Source organism: Protopterus annectens, chromosome 3.part0, assembly GCF_019279795.1.
Source record: "Protopterus annectens isolate FY-2018-M chromosome 3.part0, PAN1.0, whole genome shotgun sequence".
Classification (NCBI taxonomy): Eukaryota; Metazoa; Chordata; order Ceratodontiformes; family Protopteridae; genus Protopterus; species Protopterus annectens.
Window position 1 is genome coordinate 1,213,417,574 of NC_056731.1, and position 23,785 is coordinate 1,213,441,358.

The following is a 23,785-nucleotide window of genomic DNA, read 5'->3' on the forward strand; positions in this document are numbered from 1 at the left end:
CAGAAGTCATAAACTGCATTGTTCCTTAAATTTGCTTTGTAGCAACTGAAGGTGCATTAGCTAAGGATTTAATTTAAGTGCAGCTTGTTACTAAACACTTGTCTGTTGCTCTGTAAAGCAGTTCACTTATCATTAAAGATTAAGTATGGGATTGTTCTGCTCAGCAGCATGGAGCTTGCTTCTTAAAGTTTGCATATAAACATCTTAAAACAGACATGCTGTTGTTTATTGTACCTCATACATTTCCTCTCAGAATTGCAGCACCTCTTGAATGATAACTAGTCCATTGAGGTGACAGGTAGCCTTTAGTACAGTTTTAATTTCACAAGGGTTTTATGCTACACATCTCCTCCAGTGAACACTGGATCCTTCTAGCTTTCTTAATGTAGACTTTGCATTGGTAAAGTTTTGTAAGTATTGCAAAAAAAAAAAAAAGGCTTAATCCTGTGTTGCTGCGGCTGTGTCAGCTCATTCTAGAGATATGCATACTTTGGCTTCTTTTGCACAGAAAATCTAAAAAAAAACAGTTTCTGCACTTCCAATTGAAGGTGCAATAACTTAGAGTAGATGGAAGTTACTAGAAATTAAACAGTCGACATCTACATGCTGCTGGTTGGATGTCTTGAAGTCTGCAGAGTATCTGTGGCCTACTACTTGCACAGAGCTACAGTAGCTGGGTATATTAACTCTTCACACTCTAAACTGCCTGAAACTGGTAGAACAGGTTTCTGGAATATGCTGGACAAGAAAAAGAGAGCGGTTGTCAGAGAACAAGGAAAAGAGATTGCAGACCAGGTATTGATGTAAAGTTAAAAGCAAACCCTTACAGGCCTGTACTACCAACTATACTGCTAGCTAATGTTCACAAGATAGCAATGTAATGCTCACTGGATAGCAAGATGGACTACTTGAGACTGGAACTCTCCAACAAGAACAAGGTGAGAAATACTTGTTTATTTTTGATTACTGAGATGTGGCTGCATGACAAGATAAATGATAGTGCAGTAAAGTTAGAGAATTTTACACTGTTTCATGCAGACAGAAAACATACACTGTATGCAGACAGAAAACATACACTGTGTGGAAAGGCCAGAGGAGCTGGAGTTTGTATCTCTGTTAACAAAAGATGGTGTAGTAGCTGTGAAATCATACTATCACACTGCTGTGAGAACTTAAAAGAGTTCCTGTCCTTTAAATGTAGACCATTTTACTTGCCCTAGTGCTAATACCGCTGAGGCTCTAAATAAACTGTGCAGTCACGTGGGTGACCTGCAGAGCAAATATCCTGACTTTGAACACGTGGTAGCTGGTGACTTTAATAAAGCAGATCTGAAAGAAGTACTCCCACACTACTATCAGTATGTGGACATTCCTACATGGGGTGATAATATCCTGAACAAGGTGTAGATAAACTTAAACAAAGCTTATAAGGCAGTGCAACTTCCACAAATGGGAAACTGACCATTATACCATCTTGCTATCGCCAGCTTACAAACCTGCACTGGTTAGATAGAAGCCCACAAAGAAACAACTCAGGGTATGGCCTGAGGGGGCTATGGAGGCCCTCAAAGACTGCTTTGAAAGAAAGTGAATCAGCATCTGAACATTGATGAATACACTCAGGTAGTGATGGCATGCATTTCAAACTGTGTTGATGGGGTAACAAATACCAAGATTGTCACTGTTAGAGCTAACCAGAAGCCATGGCTCACCCCTAAGGTATATAAGCTTCTGAAGGAGAGAAACGCATCTTACAGGGCTAAAGACAAAGCAGCCCTAAGTGTAGCAAGAGGTAGTCTGAGGAAGGGGTGTAAGGGAGACTAAGAGGGAGTATGGCAGAAAGGTACAGAGTCACTTTGAAGACATGAAGGATGCAAGGAGACTATGGCAGGGCATACAGGAGATCACAAACTACAAAATCAGGTCAGCACCTTGTGAGGACAGCATCAAATTCATTGACAGTTTTAACATCTTCTTTGGTAGATTTCAGGAATGAAACAGCAGGTTGGCACTAAAGCTACCCACTAATGAGAAAGATACTTTACTCAGCCTCAGCACAAAGGAGGTAAGAAGAGAGCCAAGGAGAGTGGACCCCAGGAAGGCTGCTGGCCCAGACAACATAATGGGCAAGGTGTTAAAAGGCTGTGCTGATCAACTATGCACAATGCTCAAGGAAATATTTAATACCTCTCTTGCCATGGCAAAAATACCCTCATGCTTCAAGGAAACTAACATCATCCTAGCCTAAGAAAACCACTCCCTCCAGCCCAAATGACTACAGACCAGTCGCGCTGACATCCACTGTTATGAAATGTTTTGAGCGGCTGATCAAAAAGCATCTTTCATCATGCCTACCTCCTGATTTTGACCCTCTGCAGTTTGCATACAGAGCTAACCGATCCAAGGCTGATGCCATATCAGTAGCACTACACATCTCCCTTGAGCATTTAGAGGGCAAAGACAACTGTATGAGGATGCTGTTCATAGACTTTAGCCCTGCATTTAATACGGTGGTACTAATGCAGCTGATAGAAAAATTGGCACATTTAGGAATCAGTAAACATACCTGCAACTGAATCCTGGACCTCATGATTGAGAGACCACAGAGGGTGTGTTCGGGTAAGAACACATCATAGTGCATTACAGATAACACCAGGGTTCCACAAGGATGAGTTCTCAGCCAACTGTTATTCACCATCCTGACCCACAACTGCTATGCTAAGCACAAGTTCAACCATATCACCAAGTTTGCTGATAACACCACAGTCATGGGGCTCATCACAAACGAAGATGAAAGGGTGTACAGAAAGGAGGTGGTATCTCTGATCAGTTGGTGCAAGGAGAACAACCTTGACCTGAAGAGATCATCATTGACTTAAGGAAAAGGAGAACAAACCTTCCAGTGCTCAGGATTGATAGTGAGAGTTTGGAGAGGGTTGAGAGTTTAAAATTCCTGGGTGTACACATCAGCGGATCTCTCATGGTTTGGAAGCACTGGTCAAAACGCGCACCAATGCCTCCACTTTTTCAGAAGGCTGAAAAAAGCTAAGCTTCCTCCTCATTTTCTCTCTGCCTTCTATAGAGATGCAGTAGAGAGCATCCTTACCTGCAATGTCACAGTGTGATTTGTAAGCTGCACAGTTACATAAAGGAAGGCGCTATAAAGAGTGGTGAGTGTTGCAGAGAAGGTGACAGGTTCCAGTCTTCCATCAATGCAGCATCTTTATTCTACAAGAAGCATCTGAAAAGCCACCAAAATAATACAGGACAACACAAATCCTGAGGATGGACTGTTAAAGCATCTGGCATCGGGCAGGAGATATCACAGCATCCGCTGCAGGACTGTAAGATTTAGTAACAGTTTCTACCCTACAGTGATTACACTTCTGAACTCAGGCACTAGTCCCAGGGGTCTGGACACATAATAACTCAATTTTTATTTATTTGTGCAATATATACTTACATATATTCCAAGTAAGTGCAACATTTATTTATTATATCCTTATTCAGTTAGTATTATTTCACTCACTCAAGTGCAATATTAGACAAATAACTTAGGCATTTCAGTCTGTAGTGTGTTTTGTTTTATTTTAAATTTAACTCGGGGATAACTCGGGGAGGGTATTTTTTTCTTTTATGAGTGTTGGCAAATGTCTCGCTCTTTCTTGCATGTATTGGCAGTAGTATTTATTTGTTAGTTAGTTATGTTTATTCCCATGCTTGTATGTGTTGTTTCACTTTCCTTCGTAATCTCAAGAACTGAGCTGATTCACAAAATTTTGTTTGGGCTACATGTGTGTAGTTCTAAATTACAATAAAGTTTACTTTGACTTTGACTTTAGATAAAATCAAAGTATGAAGCAAATTCTGTATAACGTAGCTTACCTTTTCTGCTGGCAAGCATGTCACCTACAATGTCTAACATTTGCACGTATGTCCTGACTTGATTTATCAGAAACCTATAAGTTTATTCTTAAATCTCTCTTGAATTTTTAGGCTAAAGAGGATGCGTGCTCTCCTGCAAAGTATACTAGAAGCTGAAGACTTGATTAAAGTGTATGAGGCCAGACTCACTGAAGAAGAAACAATTTCTTTGGATTTCAACCAAGTTGAAGATTATAAGAACAAGTTAAAGGTAATGAGCAGCATGAGCTACAATGGCAGCATTTTTGAACCGTAACTGTGTTTTAACAGATAAGAGAACTGTAATATAGCTGAGGTGTAAGATGAGAGTAGGTACTCATTCCTCTGCAATACAAAAGTAAATACAAAGATAAGGGAAGATCCATCTTTGAGGACCCTTCTTGAAAGATCCTGTGTCTGGTTTCATCCTTTCCACCAATCACTGTTCAGCACTCTTTTTCCCCTGAAGATTCCATGTGTATTGATGGTACACCCAGATCTTGTGTCCACAATGTCATGCTTTGACTATGGGGTGTACCTAACCTCTGAGCTTGCTATTTTTTTTTTTTTTTTGCCATTTGTGCCTTTCATACCATGAGTCTATCTTTCACTGGAAAAAGTTGTTGTGCTCACTGTTCAGGTGTGTGTATTCTTTCACTGCCCAGGTGTGTGTGTTCTTTAAGTCCCCATGTGGTCAACAAATTGTAGTCCAGAACCAGCACTGGCATCGCCATCTTTGTCTCAAGGAAGAACATAGTATCAAGCTTTGCTACAAGTGCCAGAGCTATAACTGTTTCACTCATGGTTGGAGGGAGTAGATTCTGGCCTACCAGTGATAGCAGTGGAGAGCTTCTTTAGTAGGAATCAGAGAGAGGGTCCATAGTGCAGTACTACATCAACCATAGCATTCTGAAGGTAGGCTTACGTAACCTTCCAAGGGAGAGGTAAAGTCCATTTCTGAAATGGTTTTCTAGTTCAGAAAAGTATTACACTGATCTCAGCTAGCCAAAACTTGAGACTGCAGCAGTCTTCCACTCTTCTACAACACTGGAGAACATAGGGCTAACCCCCCCCCCCCCACACACACACACACACATACACATCCTGGGGAATGCACCACCCAGCTGTAGTTGATTAGGTGATCTGACAGAGCTTCTGGGGAAGAGACTACTCTCAAGGAGTGGTCCAGTGAGTCACGCTGAGCAGAGTCTTTCAGCTCAGGCAAACGGAGTTTGCTAGAGTGACCTGCATGCAAGAGTTCAAGGCTTTGACATCAAGTAAATGTGTGATGTCTGGTGGTAGCTTGAGTTATAGTTATGGGAATCACATAATAAAGGGCATATGGCCTGATATTATGCTGTACTTGGTGCAAGGCTTCTGTCCACCCCCCCCCCAAGCATACTAGATCCATGTCGTCTGACATCCATCAATTGCAACTCATGCACACTCACTATTTATGCATTATATTATGCACGCATCCATGTCTGGAAGAAATGGTAGTTTGGGCTCCTTCCTTTTCAGACATATGTCATTTAGACCACTTTGATCATAGGTTCATAGGTTGGTACTAGGCTATCGGCCCTAGGGCTTCTACAAGCCTAGCCATAACAATTCCCTGGCTATTTCTTCCCACAGTATTTACTTCCCTGGACCCCCTGTCTAGCAGGGTGACTGACATGATCCCCGGGGTGAATTTCCTATCTCCCATCCAGTCATCAAGGTTCCTTTTGAAGAGGGCCAAAAAGGCGCTCTGCTTGACATGTATGGGTAGTCTGTTCCAGAGTCTGGGGAGTCCCTGGGTCAGGAACCTATCCCTCCAGCATGTTTTGCTCATTGTGATGACAAGGCTTAGATCCCTGGAGCATGTGTCGCTGAGGGATTGGGATTTCTTTAAGTGTAGCATGTCCAACAGCTCTGGGTTTGACATGGCCTTGTATGTTAAGCAGAGATCTCCTCTGAGTAGATGATATGCGACAGAGTATAGGTGGAGTTTTTTTAGACTATCAGCATAGGGCATCTGCTTTAGGCCTGTGATTCTTTTAGTGAGGTATTTCTGTGGCCTTTCTAGTTGTTGCAGATGTCTTGAGAGGTACATACCAAATGGGGCATCGTACTCTATAATGGATGCTCATCGTGCACACAGCTGCAGTCATAACAGATGGGTTCTCCTGCCGTCAGGCGGGTCCTCGGTCGGCCGAATTCCAAAGTCTAGGTCCGGCGTCGGTTGTCATCGCTTCTTCCCTGACGTCAGTGCAACAGGGGTATAAAAGAACCAGCCGACGCCATTTTCTTCAGTCTTTCTTGCCGTGCGGTGCCCGAAGCAGAAGCAGTTCGCAAGTGCCGGTCGGCCAGCTCCTGAGATTACGAAAAATTTGGAAAACCGAAGTCTTCTTAAAAGCTAAGTACCGTTGGGGAAACTTTTCTTGCCTCAGACCGATGTCAGACAAAGTTAATAATTGTATTTCTTGTGGGAAGCAAATACCGCATAAGGATTTCCATTCCCTCTGTATACCTTGTTTAGGCCCAGACCACGACGTCTCGGTCTGTCACTGTTGTGCTACATTCAACAAACGCACTATTCAGCGTTGGGCGGAGTTCGCCCAGCATTTTTTTTGGGAAAGCATTTAACTATACCATGTCGTCGGATACTCCGGCACCGGTTTTGTCTAAAAAACGCAAAGACAAGGACCGACACTCGAGGTCCACGGCCTCTACCGACATCACGCCAAAGCCGACTACACGTGGTCCGGTTCTCAGTGAGGCGCCTACTTAGCCCCTGACTACCGACGACACATCTTTGGCGGTGTCTCCTGTACCGAGGTCGCAGGCTCCTCGGCCCACATCCCGACTACAGATACCGAAGCCACTCTTGGCGTTGAAACACAGAATGTGGACAGGTCCACCTCCACTCAAGGTGTCTTCAGACCTTCCTCTTCTTTCTCCATCAAGGCTTTCACCAAGTCTAAAGCAACCATGCACCCTAAGAGACCAGTTACACAGGGCCCATCTTCAGGCCCCATGCCTAAGAGACAGATGCTTAAAATGGCTGAGGATTTAATTACTCTAATCAGAGGTTCTCAGCCACCTCGGACAAAAGGCCCAGAGTGGAGGAAGATTCCCCCTCCTCTGATCAGGGATCCATTATTTCAGACCACTCTGATGATCAGGAACAGGCTTACTCCCCTTTTGAAGACTCCGATGCAGAGGAGTCTATTCCTTCTGTATCCCCCCCTGAGGATTTCTCATTTGGGGAAACTTTGCATACCTTAAGGGAACACTTCCACTGGGAAGGCCAGGATTATTCAGATTCCAAGAAAAGGCTCAGGGAATTTCTTTTGTTACCCCAGCACAGGCCTCTGGCTATACCTCCTGTCTTGGACATCCTAGATGATGTTTACTCGGAGGCCTGCCTTAACCCGGACTCTCTACCTCCAGCTCCAGTTAAGCCTGACAGGTACTACAGGGTTCCTGACTCACACCAATTTCTTTACAAAAGCCATGCTGCTGACCTAGAAACCATCTCACAGGGACCCAAGGGAGTTAAGGCTTCCATTGCCAAAAATCCATTGCCTTCCGAGAGAGATTCCAGATCCTTAGAAAGGTGGGGAAAAAGGTATATACCTCGGCTACCTTAACCATGAGGGCCTTAAACTGTCAGTTTCATATGCTAAAATACCAACAGTTTCTGTTATCTCAATTGAAAAGTAAGATGTCACAACCTGAACAACCAGACTTGAAGGAGTTGCAGGATTTGATGCATAGTGCAGAACAAGTGTGTAAACATACCTTACAATGTGGTTTTGATGCTCTAGAGGCCTCATGTAGAGCTGCTGTTACAGGCTCAGTCATACGCAGGCATGCTTGGCTCAAGGAACAAACCTTGCCTGATCATGTCAAAGCTAAATTACTAGACGCCCCCCTTCAAAAGGATGTACTATTTGGGGCAAATGCTGAGGAAGTATTACGAAAAATGGAGGAAAAAGCTAAATCAATGCAAACTGTGAAAGAATTTCTGCAGGTTCAACCACCTCATTTTAGTAGAAATTGGCCTTCCAAAAACTGGTCCTTTCCTGCCACGGACAGACCCTAAAGAGGCAGATACAGGTGCCCGAGGGGCAGAGGACAACCACAAGGATCGTACAGAGGCAGACAATGGCAAGCTCCTACACAAAGAGGTGGTGAGGACAACTCACAATCTTTCAGAAAGCAAACCCAATGACTTTCCCCTTTGCAGGCCAACCAGGTCTCAAATGGCAGCCCCCTTAGGAGGAAAGCTGGCACTATTCTCAAAAAATTGGCATGTTGTCACAAAGGACAAATGGATCCTGGACATTATAAACAGAGGCTACAAATTCCACTTTCATACCCTTCCAAAAATGAGAGGCATGCCAAAACTGCCACACAATCAAAGGGCAGAGGCACAAAAGCAAATTTCAGATCTTATAAACATGAAAGCTATCCAAGAGGTACCTACACACGAACAAGGTCAAGGTTTTTATTCCAGGCTATTTCTGGTGCCAAGGAAGGGAAAAGATTGGAGACCTATTTTGGATCTTTCCATCCTAAACACATTCCTACCCGTACCAAAATTCAAGATGCTCACTCTACAGCAACTTCTTCCCATGCTGGGCAAGGAGTCTTGGCTGGTAACATTGGACCTCAAGGAGGCATTCCTGCATGTCCCAATCAGACAAAATTGCAGAAGATACCTCAGATTTCTTGCAGGTTCATCCCATTATCAATTCTCTGCATTGCCCTTTGGCTTATCTACTGCGCCCAGAGTATTCACGAAATGCCTGGCATCAGTAATTGCCTACTGCAGACTTCAAGGGATACAAATATACCCTTATTTGGACGACTGCCTGATCCAAGCGGACAGCAAGCACATTCTTATGAAACATCTGGCTTATGTAATAATGTTATTAAACTCTCTGGGATACACAGTCAACAAAGAGAAATCAAGGCTAATACCCTCTCGGAATATAATTTTCCTGGGTGCCAATTTGGACACAAACACCCAGATGGCCTACCTCACGCCAGAGAAGCAGGGGCAACTAATTCAATATTTCAAAACACTGGCAAATTGCACCAGGCTGACTGCAAGGAAAATCCTGCAGGCTCTGGGGTTCATGGCATCTTGCATCTTGCTAATCCCATGTGCAAAGCTGCATATGAGAAAACTACAATGGTACCTAAAAAACATATGGTCTCAACACAGCCACAGTTTGGAAACAATAATACCACTACTTCCATGTCTGCAAAAGGAATTTCTGTGGTGGGCTCAAGCATGTCAAGCAAACACAGGTCTTCCATTCAGCAAGCCTCAAACAAATCAAGTCATCACAACAGACGCCTCGGACTACGCCTGGGGGGCGCACATGACAGACCGGTGCATTCAGGGCAAATGGTCGCAAAAAGAAAAGCACCTTCACATCAATCAAAAAGAAATGCTAGCAGTAATAAATGCTATTATAGCTTTCAAGGACCTTCTACAACCAGGTCAACTATTGATAAGAACGGACAACACCACAGTTATGTGTTACATAAACAAGCAGGGAGGAACACATTCCTATCCCCTATGCAGACTTGCCATATCACTTTGGAACATGGCCATGGACTTACAAATGGAACTACAAGCACAGTACTTGCCAGGCAAGGAAAACACGCTGGCAGACAACCTAAGCAGGAATATGACAGATCCACACGAATGGATGTTGCATCCAAAAGTTTTTACAGAAATAATCCAAGAATGGGGAAGGCCAGACATAGATCTCTTTGCCTCCCACAAAAATCATCAATTGACAAAATCCTGCTCGAGGACCTTCCACCCAAAAGCCTAGAGAGTGGACGCTCTCTCTTTCAGCTGGACATCAATGACAGTTTATGCCTTCCCGCCTCTTCCTCTGCTGGCCAAAATCCTATTGAAGACCAGAGGAGACAGACCAAAGATGATCCTCATTGCTCCGGACTGGCCAAGGCAACACTGGTACCCACTCCTGAGGAGCCTGATTCATTCCTCTCCATGGACCCTGCCTCTAATGCCTCTTCTTCTGACTCAGCACAGCTTCAAACCTCTTCACAGTCAGCTAAAAACACTCAATCTAGCCGCATGGAAGATTCCTTAGCATCACAGCAGGCCCTACTCTCCAAGGAGGTGCAGGATGTCATTTTGGAGGCCAGAAGGCCATCAACTAGAAAAGCTTACTCCGCAAAATGGAAACGTTTTTGTGTCTGGAATGAGAAAAAGGGCCAGAACCCTGGAAAACTGAATTTACCTCAAATACTACAATATTTGGCTGAACTACTAAGCAGTGGACTTTCGTTCTCCTCCATCAAAATCCATGCCTCAGCCATTTCTGCAGAATACAACACTGATCCTCCTTTATTCTCTCACCCTCTTTTAAGACAGTTCCTCAGAGGGGCTAAGAATTTAAGACCTCCAAGGAAACAACCAATACCTGCTTGGGATCTAAATTTCATTCTGGAAAAACTGACTTTGCCTCCTTTTGAGCCAGCTGCTTCATCAGATTTGCAATATTTGTCCTGGAAAACAGCTTTCCTTCTGGCTATCACTTCAGCTCGTAGAGTTTCAGAACTACAGGCCCTCATGGCTGTCCAGCCTTTTATCATCTTCCATCAGGACAGAGTTTCATTACGAACCAACCGTCCTTTATGCCTAAAGTGGTATCCAGGGTAGCTTTAAATCAGGCCATACATTTACCTACTTTTTATCCCAATCCTCAAAACAAAGGGAGAGATTACTACATTCCTTGGACATCCACAGGCAACTGCGTTATTATTTGGACAGAACAAAGCCTTTCAGAAAATCAGAACAGCTCTTTGTGGCCTATGCGGTAGGAGCTCCAGGAAAGCCAATTTCCAAGCAAACAATCTCAAAATGGATAGCCCACTGCATACGCTTTTGCTATTCCTTTCATGGCAAAACTGTTCCTACAGGCATTAGAACTCATTCCACCAGGGCCACAGCCACCTCTGCAGCCTTCCTCAGAGGAGTTCCTACCAAGGATATCTTGGAAGCAGCCACTTGGAGTTCTGTGCATACCTTCTCCAAACACTACAACCTACCATTATACTCCAAATCTAGAGCAGGCTTTGCCACTGCAGTCTTGCAGGGCATTTTGGCTCCTCCTAGTTCCACCTAGTGCCTACCACCCCTTTCTTAGCATTGGGATTCTACCCATCTGTTATGACTGCAGCTGTATGCACGATGAACATAGTACAGTTTTGTACCTACCATAAATGTAGATGTTCGAGTGCTAATACAGCTGCAGTCCAGGTTTCCCTCCCTCCTTCCCCTCTTGGAACAGGCCTAATGGCTAACACCTACTCATACAACCTGATTGGGGTATTCTTTTATGGTGTATTTGCTTGCAACTACTGTTTTTTGATTATATTGCATTGCATTACTTCATAATTTTATGTATTGCCTTCCTTCTGGGGGCACCTGACATCTGGGGCAAGAAAAACTGAAGAAAATGGCGTCTGCTGGTTCTTTTATACCCCTGTCGCACTGACGTCAGGGAAGAAGCGACGACAACCGACGCCGGACCTAGACTTTGGAATTCGGCCGACCGAGGACCCGCCTGACGGCAGGAGAACCCATCTGTTATGACTGCAGCTGTATTAGCACTCGAACATCTACATTTATGGTAGGTACAAAACTGTACTGTCTAATGAGGGATGAGTACAGTGGGACAATGACCTCCTTTTTTCTGGATTAAAAGCCCTTAGTGGTGAGGTGTGCCACATAGAAGTATTTCCTGACTGTTGTGGCGATGTGGTTATCGAAGGTGAGACCACTGTCCACCTGTGTCTCTAAGTCTCTTATCACACTTTCGGTGTTTAGTATACTGCCACCTATGTGGTAATTCATGGGTACATGTTTTTTCCCAAAGGGGATAACTATACATTTCTTGGCATTGAGCTTGAGCCCATGGCTCTGGCACCAAGCATCTGTTTCTGTAAGGCCATTTTGTAGAATAGCCACATCATTTGGGTAGTCAGTAATGGCTCCCAGTTTGCAGTCATCTGCAAATTTTGTTAACGAGAGTCCTTTAGTGTTGGCCTGTACTTCAGAGAAGTAGATGCCAAACAAGAGCAGTCCCAGGACTGAACCATGAGGTACTCCACTTGTCACTTGTCTGGAACTGGAATTAGAGTTGGCTACTTTTACAGTGTGGGTTCTGTCAGTAAGCCAGTTGGCAACCCATCGAGTGACGTAGGGATTAATGCCCAGTTTAGTAAGTTTATCTATGATTCCAGAGTAGAGGATGGTGATGAAGGCCTTGGTGAAGTCAAGATAGGCTGTATGGACCACCTTAACCTTGTCCACAGCTCTGGAGACTGAGTCGAAGAAGTCAGTCAGGTTCAGGAGACAAAATCGGCCCTTCACGAACCCAAACTGAGTGGGGTCCAATGTTTGAAGGTTGCCCGTGTCTTTGTTTATAAGTTCCATGATAATACGTTCCATGGCCTTGCAAATCAGGCTTGTCAGACTGATGGGGTGGTAGTTCCCGGGATCCAAGGTGGATCCTCCCTTGTAGAGTGGGATAACTGTAGCTGTGCGCCACTCAGAGGGCACGAAGCCTGAGGTGAGGCTATGATTAAACATGACACTAAGGTGAGGTGCCAGCTCATTTTGTAGTTCATGTAGTACACAGCCTGGGATGTCGTCTGGTCCCTTGGATGCTGTATTCTTAGCTTTGGAGAATGTGCTTTTTACCTGTGTGGCCATTGTTACCGGAATTTGGCAATCTTTCGGTATTGAGATGGGCCCTTTAAGGGGTGAGAGGGGTGTGAAGTTTACACTGAATCGATCAGCCAGGATATTGGCAATATCCTTGGGATCAGTATATTTAATGCCATTCTGTTGTAACTCAGAGCAGATCTGAGCATTGCCATTTAGATTCTTGACATAGCTATAGAATGCCTTGTGGTTGTATTTGGAATCGTTAGCAATTTTATTTTCGTTACTAGCTTTGGAGGATTTTATGAGGGATCTCAGCTTCTTACTGAGGCTGGTAAGGGAGGTTTTTTTTTGCATCCTGGGATTTTCCTCTTTTCTGCAACAGTTTCTTCCTTTTGTTGTAAAGTTTGTTTATGGCAAGGGACCACCAGATTGGCTTCCTTTTTTTTTGGAGGAGAGCATCTTGGTTCTATTGGGGATGGCATGATTCATGCATGAGTGGATGTGCTTGTGCAGTGCCTTAGTGTAGGATTCAGCAGTCAAACTTTCAGTTCCTGTCTGCATGGGTGTCATGAAGTTTGTCACTTCTGACTTGAGTAGCATGAAATTGGCTTTGGAGAAGTTTTATACAGAGGTTTCCTTACTGGGGGGGGTGGGATGTGGATGTCAAGGGTGATTAGCTTATGGTTAGACCTGACCAACAAGGAATTCTGTTCAGCTTTTTGTATCACATTTATAAAACCTGAGTGCAGGCAACGAGAATAAGCTCTGCTGTTTCCCCCTTTTTATGAACAAAACAGAAGTCTCAAGGGACTCCTCGTCTGGGACACTTTGGTTATGAATTCTCAATAAAATAAATAAATTCTCAACGGACTGAGTAAGTTAATAATACTGTATTAACTTACTCAGCAGAAAACCTCAAATAAGCTCCTGCCAAACCTTCTTCCAGAGTTTTAGAGGTTACTAAAGCCCCTTCAAATACTAGCACTTGGTAAACATTTTCCTCCAATGAGAAATAGTTCTCAGATGTTCTTCATTCCACATTGCTGCAGTCCTTACTATTGGGTAGTCCGCTGTCCAGTCGGCCCGAATACCAAAGTATATGGCTGACGTCGGTCAGGGCGCATTAGACTGACGTCAGTACGTCAGGGTACTAATGCGCATGACCGACGTCATATCCTCAGTCTTTTTTGCCGCATGGTCCGATGCAGAAGCAATTTTGCGAGTGCAGGTTGGCGTTCTGAAAGTTTCTGAAGTCAGAGTTTCAGACCGAATCAAAGTTGGCTAAGTAACCCGTTGGGGAATATTTTGGTTTTTTCTTGCCTCAGTATTTAACCGGATGTCAGAAAAAGTGAATAACTGTATTTCTTGTGGGAAACAGATACCTCATAGGGATTACCATACTTTGTGTATACCTTGTTTAGGGCCTGAGCACGACGTTGTTGGATGCCGCTCTTGTGCTAGATTTAACAAACGCACTATTAAGAGAAGGTTAGACTGTGCCAGGTTAGTGTTTGGGAAGCGTTGTAATTATAAAATGCCGTCGGATGCTCCGCCGCTTCGACTAAAAAGCGCAAAGATAAAGCAGCAAAGCCCAGGGTTGAGGAACCGACAGTCCCAGACGTCGGTTCTTTGGAAGGCTCAGTGGAGCCGGAGGTTTTGCCAGGTCTCTCTTTGGAGTCTCAGGGAGAGACTTTACTGTTACAGGATGTATCCTCTCAGGAAGTAGGCCAGGCTGAGGGGGCTTCTCAGGTGGCTGTTCCTCCCTCTCTTCCTAAGGTGGTTAGAGCCTCCCCTTCAGTTTCCAAGGCTTCTTTGAGGGGCAGGCCAAGTTTAGCTTCTGTGGGGACTTCTCCTAGTACTTCAGGATCTTTGCCTAAGAAACATATGCTTAAAATGGCAGAGGATTTGATTACTATGATTAGAGGTTCTATGCCCCCTCCTGATAAGAGGCCTAGGGTGGAACCTGAGTTTGAGAGTTTTGAGCAATGCTCGGAGGCTTGAGTCTTCGGCTGAAGACTTGCAGGAGTTCCCTCCTTATTCTGATTCTGATGTGGATGATTCTACTCCTTCTGCTTCTCCTCCTGAGGATTTTTCATTTTCAGAGACTCTGCATTCCATGAGGGAGCATTTTAAATGGGAAGGTCAAGATTTCTCTGATTCCAGGAAAAGGCTTAGGGAATTCTTGTATTTACCCCAGCATAGGCCTTTAGCTATACCTCCTGTTTTGAATGTGGTGGAAGATGTGTTTGCAGAGGCTTCCCTGAATCCTGATTCTTTGCCTCCTGCCCCAGTTAAACCGGATAGGTATTATAGGGTGCCTGAAGCTCATAAGTATCTTTTTAAGAGTCCTAGGGCAGACCCAGAAACTGTCTCTCAGGGGCCTAAAGGTGTAAAGGCCTCAGTTGTTAAAAATCCTGTCCCTCCTGATAAAGAGGCAAGGGCTTTGGATAGATGGGGAAAGAAAGTGTATACTTCTTCCACTTTAGCCATGAGGGCGTTGAATTGTCAGTTTCACATGTTAAAATATCAGAATTATCTTCTTTCACAGTTGAAATCTAAGGTGGATGCTCTGGCTGAAGGTATTGAGTGTAAAGAGTTGCAGGATCTAGTTCATGTGTCTGAACAGGTGGGTAAACATTCCTTGCAGTGTGGTTTTGATGCTGTGCAGGCCTCCTCCAGGGTGGCTGCCACTGGTTCTGTTCTTCGTAGGCACGCCTGGCTAAGAGATCAGAATTTAGCTGAGCATGTTAAGACAAGGATTTTGGATGCTCCTTTACAGTCTGATGTGTTGTTTGGTTCGCCTGTGGAAGCAGTTTTGAAGAAAATGGAGGACAAGGCTAAGTCTATGCAAACTGTTAAAGATTTTTTGCAGGTGCAGCCTCCAAAGTTTAGTAGAAATTGGCCTACTAAGGGATGGACTTATCCTGCTTATGATTCCCAGTCTAGGGGTAGGTCTAGACGTGGTAGGGGCAGAGCTCCGGGTTCTTTTAGGCCTAGGACAGGGAGTTCCCCTGCTCAGACTTCTGGGGAGGGCAGGGGTCAGTCCTTTCGTAAGCAGACCCAATGACCTACCTTTTCAGCTGCCAGTACATTCTCGCCTGGCAGCACCTTTGGGAGGAAGGCTGTCTCTTTTCAAAGAAAATTGGGATTTAATTACCCAAGACAGATGGGTTCTGGATATTATTCACCACGGTTACAGGTTTTATTTCCATACCTTGCCTCCTTTCAAAGGCATGCCGGACATTCCTCCTCTTCAAAGGACAGAGGCTCACAAGCAAATTTCTCTGTTGCTCCAAATAGGGGCCATTCAGTCAGTTCCTGTGCCGGAAAGGGGCCTAGGATTTTATTCTCGCCTGTTCCTGGTACCAAAGAAGGGGAACACGTGGAGACCAATTCTGGATTTATCTATACTCAACACTTATCTGGACATTCCCAAGTTCAAAATGTTGACGTTACAACAGCTTTTACCTCTGCTGGGCAAAGATCACTGGATGGTAACTTTAGATCTCAAGGAAGCTTACCTTCATGTGCCAATCAGACTAAGTTGCAGGAAGTATCTGCGTTTTCGAGCTGGAAATTCTCATTATCAGTTCTCTGCATTGCCCTTTGGCTTATCTACTGCCCAGAGTATTCACAAAGGTTCTGGCTCCAGTGATAGCTTACTTCAGGCTAAAAGGAATCCAAATCTATCCTTACTTGGACGACTGCCTGATTCTGGCTCAAGAAAAGAAGATCTTCTACAGCATCTGGAATATGTCATAGCAGTGCTAAGATGCCTAGGGTATTCTGTGAACGAAATAAAGTCCAGTCTAGTACCCTCTCAAGACATGTGCTTTCTGGGTGTGAGACTGAATACAGCAGCCCAGATGGCCTTTTTAACCCCGGACAAACAAAAGAATCTTTCCAGTTACTTCCATCATCTATCTCTTCAGTCCGGGCTGACTGCAAGGACAGTCCTTCAAGCCTTAGGGTTCATGGCATCTTGTATTCTGGTGCTTCCCAATGCCAAACTGCATATGAGGAAGCTACAATGGTATCTCAAAATCTGTGGACACAGCACTGCCAGGATTTGGACACTGTCATTCAAATAATACCTTGCATTCAAAAGGAATTTTTGTGGTGGGCTCAGGAATGTCACCTAAACAAGGGACTCTCTGTGACCCGGCCAGAGGCAAGTCAGATTCTAACGACAGATGCCTCAGATATTGCTTGGGGAGCTCATCTAAATGGAAAGTGGATACAAGACAAGTGGCCTGTCAGACTACAGCATCTGCATATCAACATGAAAGAGATGTTAGCAGTTCAGTTTGCATTAATTGCTTTCAAGGAGTTACTTCTTCCAGGGCAGGTGTTGATTCTAACAGACAACACAACTGTCATGTGGTACATCAACAAACAAGGGGGAACACATTCGTACCCATTGTGCAGACAAGCAATGATTTTATGGGAGACTGCGCTCAGTCTGCAACTAACTCTTCAGGCAAGGTTTCTGCCGGGAGCACAGAACTCCTTAGCAGATGTATTAAGCAGACAAATCATGGATCCCCACAGTGGAAACTGGATCTTCATGTATTTCAAAATTGACAGTGTCATGGGGAACTCCAGACATAGATCTGTTCGCTTCTCCACTAAACCACCAGCTGCCAAAGTTTTGCACAAAGGGATTTCATCACACAGCTTGGAAAGTGGATGCTCTTTCTTTCAGTTGGAAAAATCTTCATGTGTATGCCTTTCCACCTCTGCCTCTTCTTCCAAAGGTGCTTCTAAAGGTCAGACAAGACAAGCCAAGGATGATTTTAATAGCTCCAGATTGGCCTCGGCAGCACTGGTACCCATTACTGAGGAGTCTGGTAAGGAAGCCTCCATGGCCTTTACCCTTGATTCCACACCTGTTGTCTCAGAGGACGGTCATCTGCTCAATGTCAAGCTTCACTCTCTGCATCTAACAGCCTGGCATATTCTGTTTTGAAAGACAGCAGGTCTCAGCTTCCTCAACAAGTTTTAAATGTGATTATGGAAGCCAGAAGACCTAGTACAAGGAAAGTGTACGCAGAAAAATGGAAGAGATTTTTGTTTTGGAGTGCAGCAAACAATTTGGAGATTACTGAGCCAAATTTGAGTGTGGCTCTTCAATATCTTACTGAGTTACTGGACAAAGGTTTGTCTTTTTCTTCCATTAAGATTCATGCTGCAGCAATTTCAGCTCACTATGATTGTGACCCACCATTGTTTTCGCATCCTTTGTTCAAGCAATTTCTTAGAGGGGCAAAGAATATAAGACCCCACGTAGAGCTCCTACTCCTGCTTGGGATCTCAATTTTGTGTTGGAGAAACTTACTCTACAACCTTTTGAGCCTCGGCTACTGCTGACTTGAAATACTTGTCATGGAAGACTGCTTTTTTGTTGGCCATTACTTCTGCAAGAAGGGTTTCTGAGTTGCAGGCCCTTATGGCAGTGGAGCCTTTTTTGATTTTTCATAAGGATAGGGTATCTTTACGTACTAATCCTTCCTTTATGCCTAAGGTGGTTTCTAGTGTGGCTTTAAACCAAACTATTCATTTGCCTACCTTTTATGCATATCCCCAAAATAAAGGGGAAAAGATTTTGCACACTTTAGATGTACACAGGCTATTGCGTTATTATTTGAACAGGACCAAGGATTTTAGGCAGTCTCAGCAGTTGTTTGTTTCTTTTGCTTTGAGTTCTAAGGGCCAGCCTGTGTCAAAACAAACTTTTTCTAGGTGGATTGGGTGTTGCATTGCATTTTGTTATTCCCATCATGGCAAGGAGATTCCAGCTGGGATTAGGCCTCATTCCACTAGGGCTACTGCCACTTCCACAGCATTTCTAAGGGGGGTGGCAACTAAGGATATTTTGGAGGCAGCTACTTGGAGTTCAGTGCATACTTTCTCTAAGCATTATCACCTTCCTCTCTACTCTAAGTCTAGGGCTGGTTTTGCCACAGCTATTTTGCAAGGCATGTTGTCAGTTCCTGCTTCCTTATGATTTGCCAGCCTCCCTTACCTCTGCTTTGGGATTCTACCCAATAGTAAGGACTGCAGCAATGTGGAATGAAGAACATAGTACAGTTTTGTACCTACCATAAATGTAGATGTTCGAGTATCCACATTGCTGCAGTCCAATTTACCCTCCCTCCTTCCCCTCTGTGTTTAGGGGTGGTTGTGTAGGTGAGGCTTTATTCTGCTAATTGTGTATATATTGTATATATATTTTTGGTGCAGGTATTTTGGGAGTTTTTGGTTTTTGGCCTTATCTTTTCAGGGTCTTCTGACATCTGGGGCAAGAAAAGACTGAGGATATGACGTCGGTCATGCGCATTAGTACCCTGACGTACTGACGTCAGTCTAATGCGCCCTGACCGACGTCAGCCATATACTTTGGTATTCGGGCCGACTGGACAGCGGACTACCCAATAGTAAGGACTGCAGCAATGTGGATACTTGAACATCTACATTTATGGTAGGTACAAAACTGTACTTTTCTGTGGAGTAATGCACCATACTGACCTATTCAGTGATGGCTTAGGTCACTGAGCCTCAGTTACTTTGTTGTTAAAGTGATTGCATCATTTGATGTACATCATAATCACTATTGCAGTGTTGAGTCTTAAGAATTCCTGCCTACAAGAGTCTGTGGTTGGCCCGATGACCATAGAAATTAATCATCACCCGGCTCAACATCATTGATGGAGCTAAGGGAGCCCCCTATAACAATTGCTATTGGGATTGAGTGCTATGACATGACCCCTATGGAGTCCATCATGTCTTCTGCTCCTGCAGTGTCCTCTCAAGTCAGAACTGAGTAAACATTGGACAAGTTTGGGGCCACTTAAAAGGTCCTAGCTTCAAATGCAGGTTCCTTGGTTGCAAATGGAGAGAGCAGAATATCCTCAGTTGTAGTTAGGGAAGGTCTTCCTGGGGGCTAGTTGGAGGCTTTGCTGTCCACCAGACCCAAGCTCAAGACTCACAGACTAAAGCTGCATCTGAGGTTGCTCCAGCCTTTGTTGCCTGGATCACCAGCTTCCGCAGCTCTGATCACCTGACAGGACCTTGTCAGACTGGCACAGGATTTCATAGACTTGAAGTACAAGCAGACTTTCCTGGTATAGGAACCTTGGGCATCCGCTCCTTCTAGAAAAATTAAAAGAACATGTACCTCCAGAGGGACTTCAATTCCTGTGATTCTGATCAGGAGGAATTGGCTTATATGGAGCATTTAACCCTCTTAACGGTCTTTTGACTCAGATTCTGAAGACATCTTGTCCTCAGCCTCACCTCTTGAGGACTTATCTTTTATATATGCCCATCACAGAATGAAGGAATCCTTCAGTTTGGAGTCTGAGTACTTTCAGGGCCAGAACAGGTACAGATAGTTTTTAAGTGGCAGTTCCTCCAGTTCATAAAGTATTGGAAGATGTGTTCTCAGCGTTATCCTTGCAGCCTGATTCCCTACACCAATGTTCTAAGGAAAGACTGACTGCTTCTGTAGGGTGCTTAATACCTATAAATATTTTTACACAACCCATTAGTGGATCCAGCTGTGCTGTCTCCACAAAGGGAACCATAAAGCCTGCTTTCAAGAACCCCTTGCCAAATGATATGGAAAGTAAGATCATAGACCGATTTGGCAAGAAGAAATACACTTTGCGACCATGCCGATGAGAGCTCTTAGCTATCAGTTACAAATGCTCAAATACCTTGAATCTTTACAGGAACTGATTAAAGCCAAGACAGAGGGAATTCAAAGTAAGATCCTCAAGAAAAACATCCAGGAACTAGCCAACTTTGGCCTTCAGGTGTTCAGTCACTAAAAGGTGGTTGTGATACTGTAGACTCGTCATACAGGACAGCTGGTATGAGTCTGTAACTAAGAGACATTCCTGGCTGAGGAATTGGCCTCTCTGTGTGCATTAAAGCTGATCTCCTTAATGTTTCCTTTGAGAAGTAGTTTCTCTTTGGGCCTCCTACCAAGAAAGTGTTTCAGAGACCGAATGAAAAGAGAAAGACTGTGAAGTTTGTCAAGGAGTTCCTCTCCCCGTCACCTAGATACAATAAATCTTGGCCCTTTCCCCCAGATAAAACAGACTACAGCATTCCAAAGGGATAAAGGACCATGTTCCATAAAAAGTGGCTACATGACTCTCACCCTAGACCTGAGAGGTCTAAGGACCCAGTAGGGAGTAACTGTGACCTTTCCAAGCACCTCCTTTCCCTTCAAACCCCCCCCCCCCATGATCCCACCACTACCTCAACCCTCTAACCCCAGCTCACCCATAAACTAACGGGAAGGATTTTCATCTTTTCCACAGTCTGGGATCAAATTACTCCGGACAGGTACATGCTACAAACCGAAAAGAAAGTCTGTTTCCTGCAACTTTGGAGGATGTCTTCTCCTTTAGGGATACATTGTATTCCAAAACAATACCACCACCACCTTATTCTCAAACAGATACAAGGTCTTCTACAACAGGGATCCACTCTGTTAATTCCCCCAATATAGGCAGGTACAGGATTCTATTCAAGGCTGCTCTTGGTCTCCAGAAAGGAGGGATCATGGATACCCATTATGAACCTTTCCAGGCTGAACAATTTTTCGTAGTGCACAAGTTCAAAACACTTACCTTTCACAAACTTCTACGTTTCATCATGCAAGGGGTATGAATGGTAGCTTTGGACTTGAAGGATGCCTACCTTCACATTCTTATTGCACAGCAATGCAGGTAGTTCCTACCCCTCAGAGCAAGGTTCCCACTTCCAATTTGCTGTCTCAACATTTTGTTTGTCTCCAAAGCCATGTAAACCACTGTGGAATGATTTTGGAAGGTAGGCCTGACCCTCAGATTCCAGAAATCTCAGCTGTGCCTGGCAATCTGTACCCCCTTTTTAGGGGCAATCCTAGATTTGACTGTAAATAAAGCCTTCCTTCCCCAGGACAAGGTTATCTCTGTCCCAAGCTACTTCAAGCATATTTGCATCCAGAAAGCCATGATCCCATTAGCCAAACTTTTCATGAAAAAATTACAATAGTTCCTAAAAAGAAACTGCTGGCCCCTGCACCAGCACTCTCTGTAGACCACTATTCCACTTCTCCCATGCCTAAAAAGGGGGCAATCTTATGGTGGGAGGAGAATATCACAAAAAGTCAAGGGACCCCGTTCAAGGCCTAGGAGATATACTAGGTGCTGACATTACACAGCTCAGATTTGTCCTGGAGAAGGAGATCTGAAGATGCAAGGGACATGTGATAGATATATGTAAAGACAGCTGACTTACTGATAGGACCCAGGAGGTCAAAATAGGTGAGGCCACCTCCACCAAGAAGCCAGTTAGTAGTGGAGTCTCCTGGGGATCAGTTCTGGGTATGGTCCTTTTTGGCATCCATTTCTCTGAAATGAAAGCAAATGGTGAAGGTTTATATCTGACAAAGTTTGCAGATGATTGCAAGCTGGGGGTAATCATTGACTCCCCTGCAGTCTCTATCATTCTTCAAGAAGGCCCATCTCTGACTAACAAATAGCACCAAAGTCATGGTCTTAAATTCAATGCTTAGACATGTGTAATTGTACCCTTTGGGAAGTCAACCATTTCAGCTAATTACTGTGTTGATAATGCGCCCCTAAGAGTCAACCTAGTGGTGTGGGATCTGGGCACCTAGACAGTGGCCTTACTTTCATTCACCACATGGCCACAATGATGAGGAAATACTTTTATGTTGCACAACTTATAAGTATGGGCATGGCACCTAGGTCCGAAGAAGTCATTATTTCACTATACTGTGCCCTTCTCAGACCAATCATAGAATACAGTGTTCCCTTCAGTATGTACCTGACCAGGCATCTGCAACAACTAGAGCAACCTTAGAGGTTCCTTACAAAAAGAATACAAGGCATAACAAACCTGCCTTATGCAGAACACTTTAAAGCCCTTCCCTGTACTCAGTCTCTTATAGATTGCTGAAGGGTGGTCAATGCTTGGCTTACAGGGCATCGTCAAACCCCACACTTACGAATCTCCTGCATATTCGTAAGTGAAACCGTACCAGAAATACAAGGTCTAGAGACCTGAACTTGTCTGTAACTTATATAGAACATGCTGGGGAAACAGCTGTGTCCCAGAGACTGCCCTCCTGTGGAATAGGCTTCCCATCCATGTAAAGCTGAGTTCATCTGTTAACCAATTTAAGCACAACCTAGACCATTGGCACAATTGTTAATGTGTTTACCTTGCAGACACAAGGTGCAGGGTTTGATTCTCACATGGGATAAGATAATTGACTAGGCTTAAAATGGCCCACAGGGGCAGTTAGCCTAGTACTAACCATTGAACCTATTGAATGGGGAATAGGAAATTTATACTGGGCCTGACACCCATGTTCCCTAAGTTTAGAGGTTGCTATATAAATGCCTAGCCCTCAAGTGTCCTCTTTAGGTATAGGACATCATTATTCTTTTGAGAAAATTTGGCTAGGCTTAAAAAGCCCTCCGCCCCCAGTTTGTTAGCTTGAAAAAAAATCTATGAATCTGTGAACCTATGACAACATGTAAACATGAAAGAAGTGATGACAGTCAGTCTAGCTTTGAAGGCTTTCAAAGACCAACTGAAACCAAGACCCATACAAAATCCTGACAAACAACACTACAGTTATGTGGTACATACGCAAGTAGGGGTTATCCATTCCTCCTACCTGTGCATGCTCGCAGTCGAACTCTGGCAGCTAGTCCAAGAACTGCAGCTGTGACCAATAGCCTGTTAACATCCCAAGGATGGAGAACCTTTTTGCAGAAGGCCTGACCAGATCCCTCCTAGACCCATTGAATGGATGTTGAAAAGAGAGGTATTTCTAAACCTAGTCCACTTGTGGGATGTGCCAGAAGTAGACCTTTTTGAGTCTATCCAGAACAGACAACTGAGGACGTTCTGCTGCAGAACCCCCATAGAAGGGCATGAAAGACACACACACACACACACACACACACACACACACACACACACACACACACACACACACACACACACACTCCTTCTCTTGGACCGGTCTCTCTATGTCTTAATTACATTACCCCTCATCCCTAGGGATTGCAGAAGGTCAGGGAAAATTTCTGCTGTCAAGGTAATCTTAATTGTACCACGCTGACCCTGGCAACACTGGAT

General features: G+C 44.2%; 1 protein-coding gene across 3 annotated transcripts in view; it reads left to right on the top strand.

Annotated features, from left to right (window-relative positions):
- LOC122796716 (desmoplakin) overlaps positions 1–23,785 on the top strand; it is a 1,113,853-nt gene that overhangs the window by 723,101 nt on the left and 366,967 nt on the right. For all 3 annotated transcript variants that reach the window (XM_044065413.1, XM_044065414.1, XM_044065415.1), the window contains exon 17: positions 3,997–4,135. In XM_044065413.1, coding sequence (XP_043921348.1) covers positions 3,997–4,135 — 139 coding nt within the window. The remainder of the gene's footprint in view (positions 1–3,996; positions 4,136–23,785) is intronic.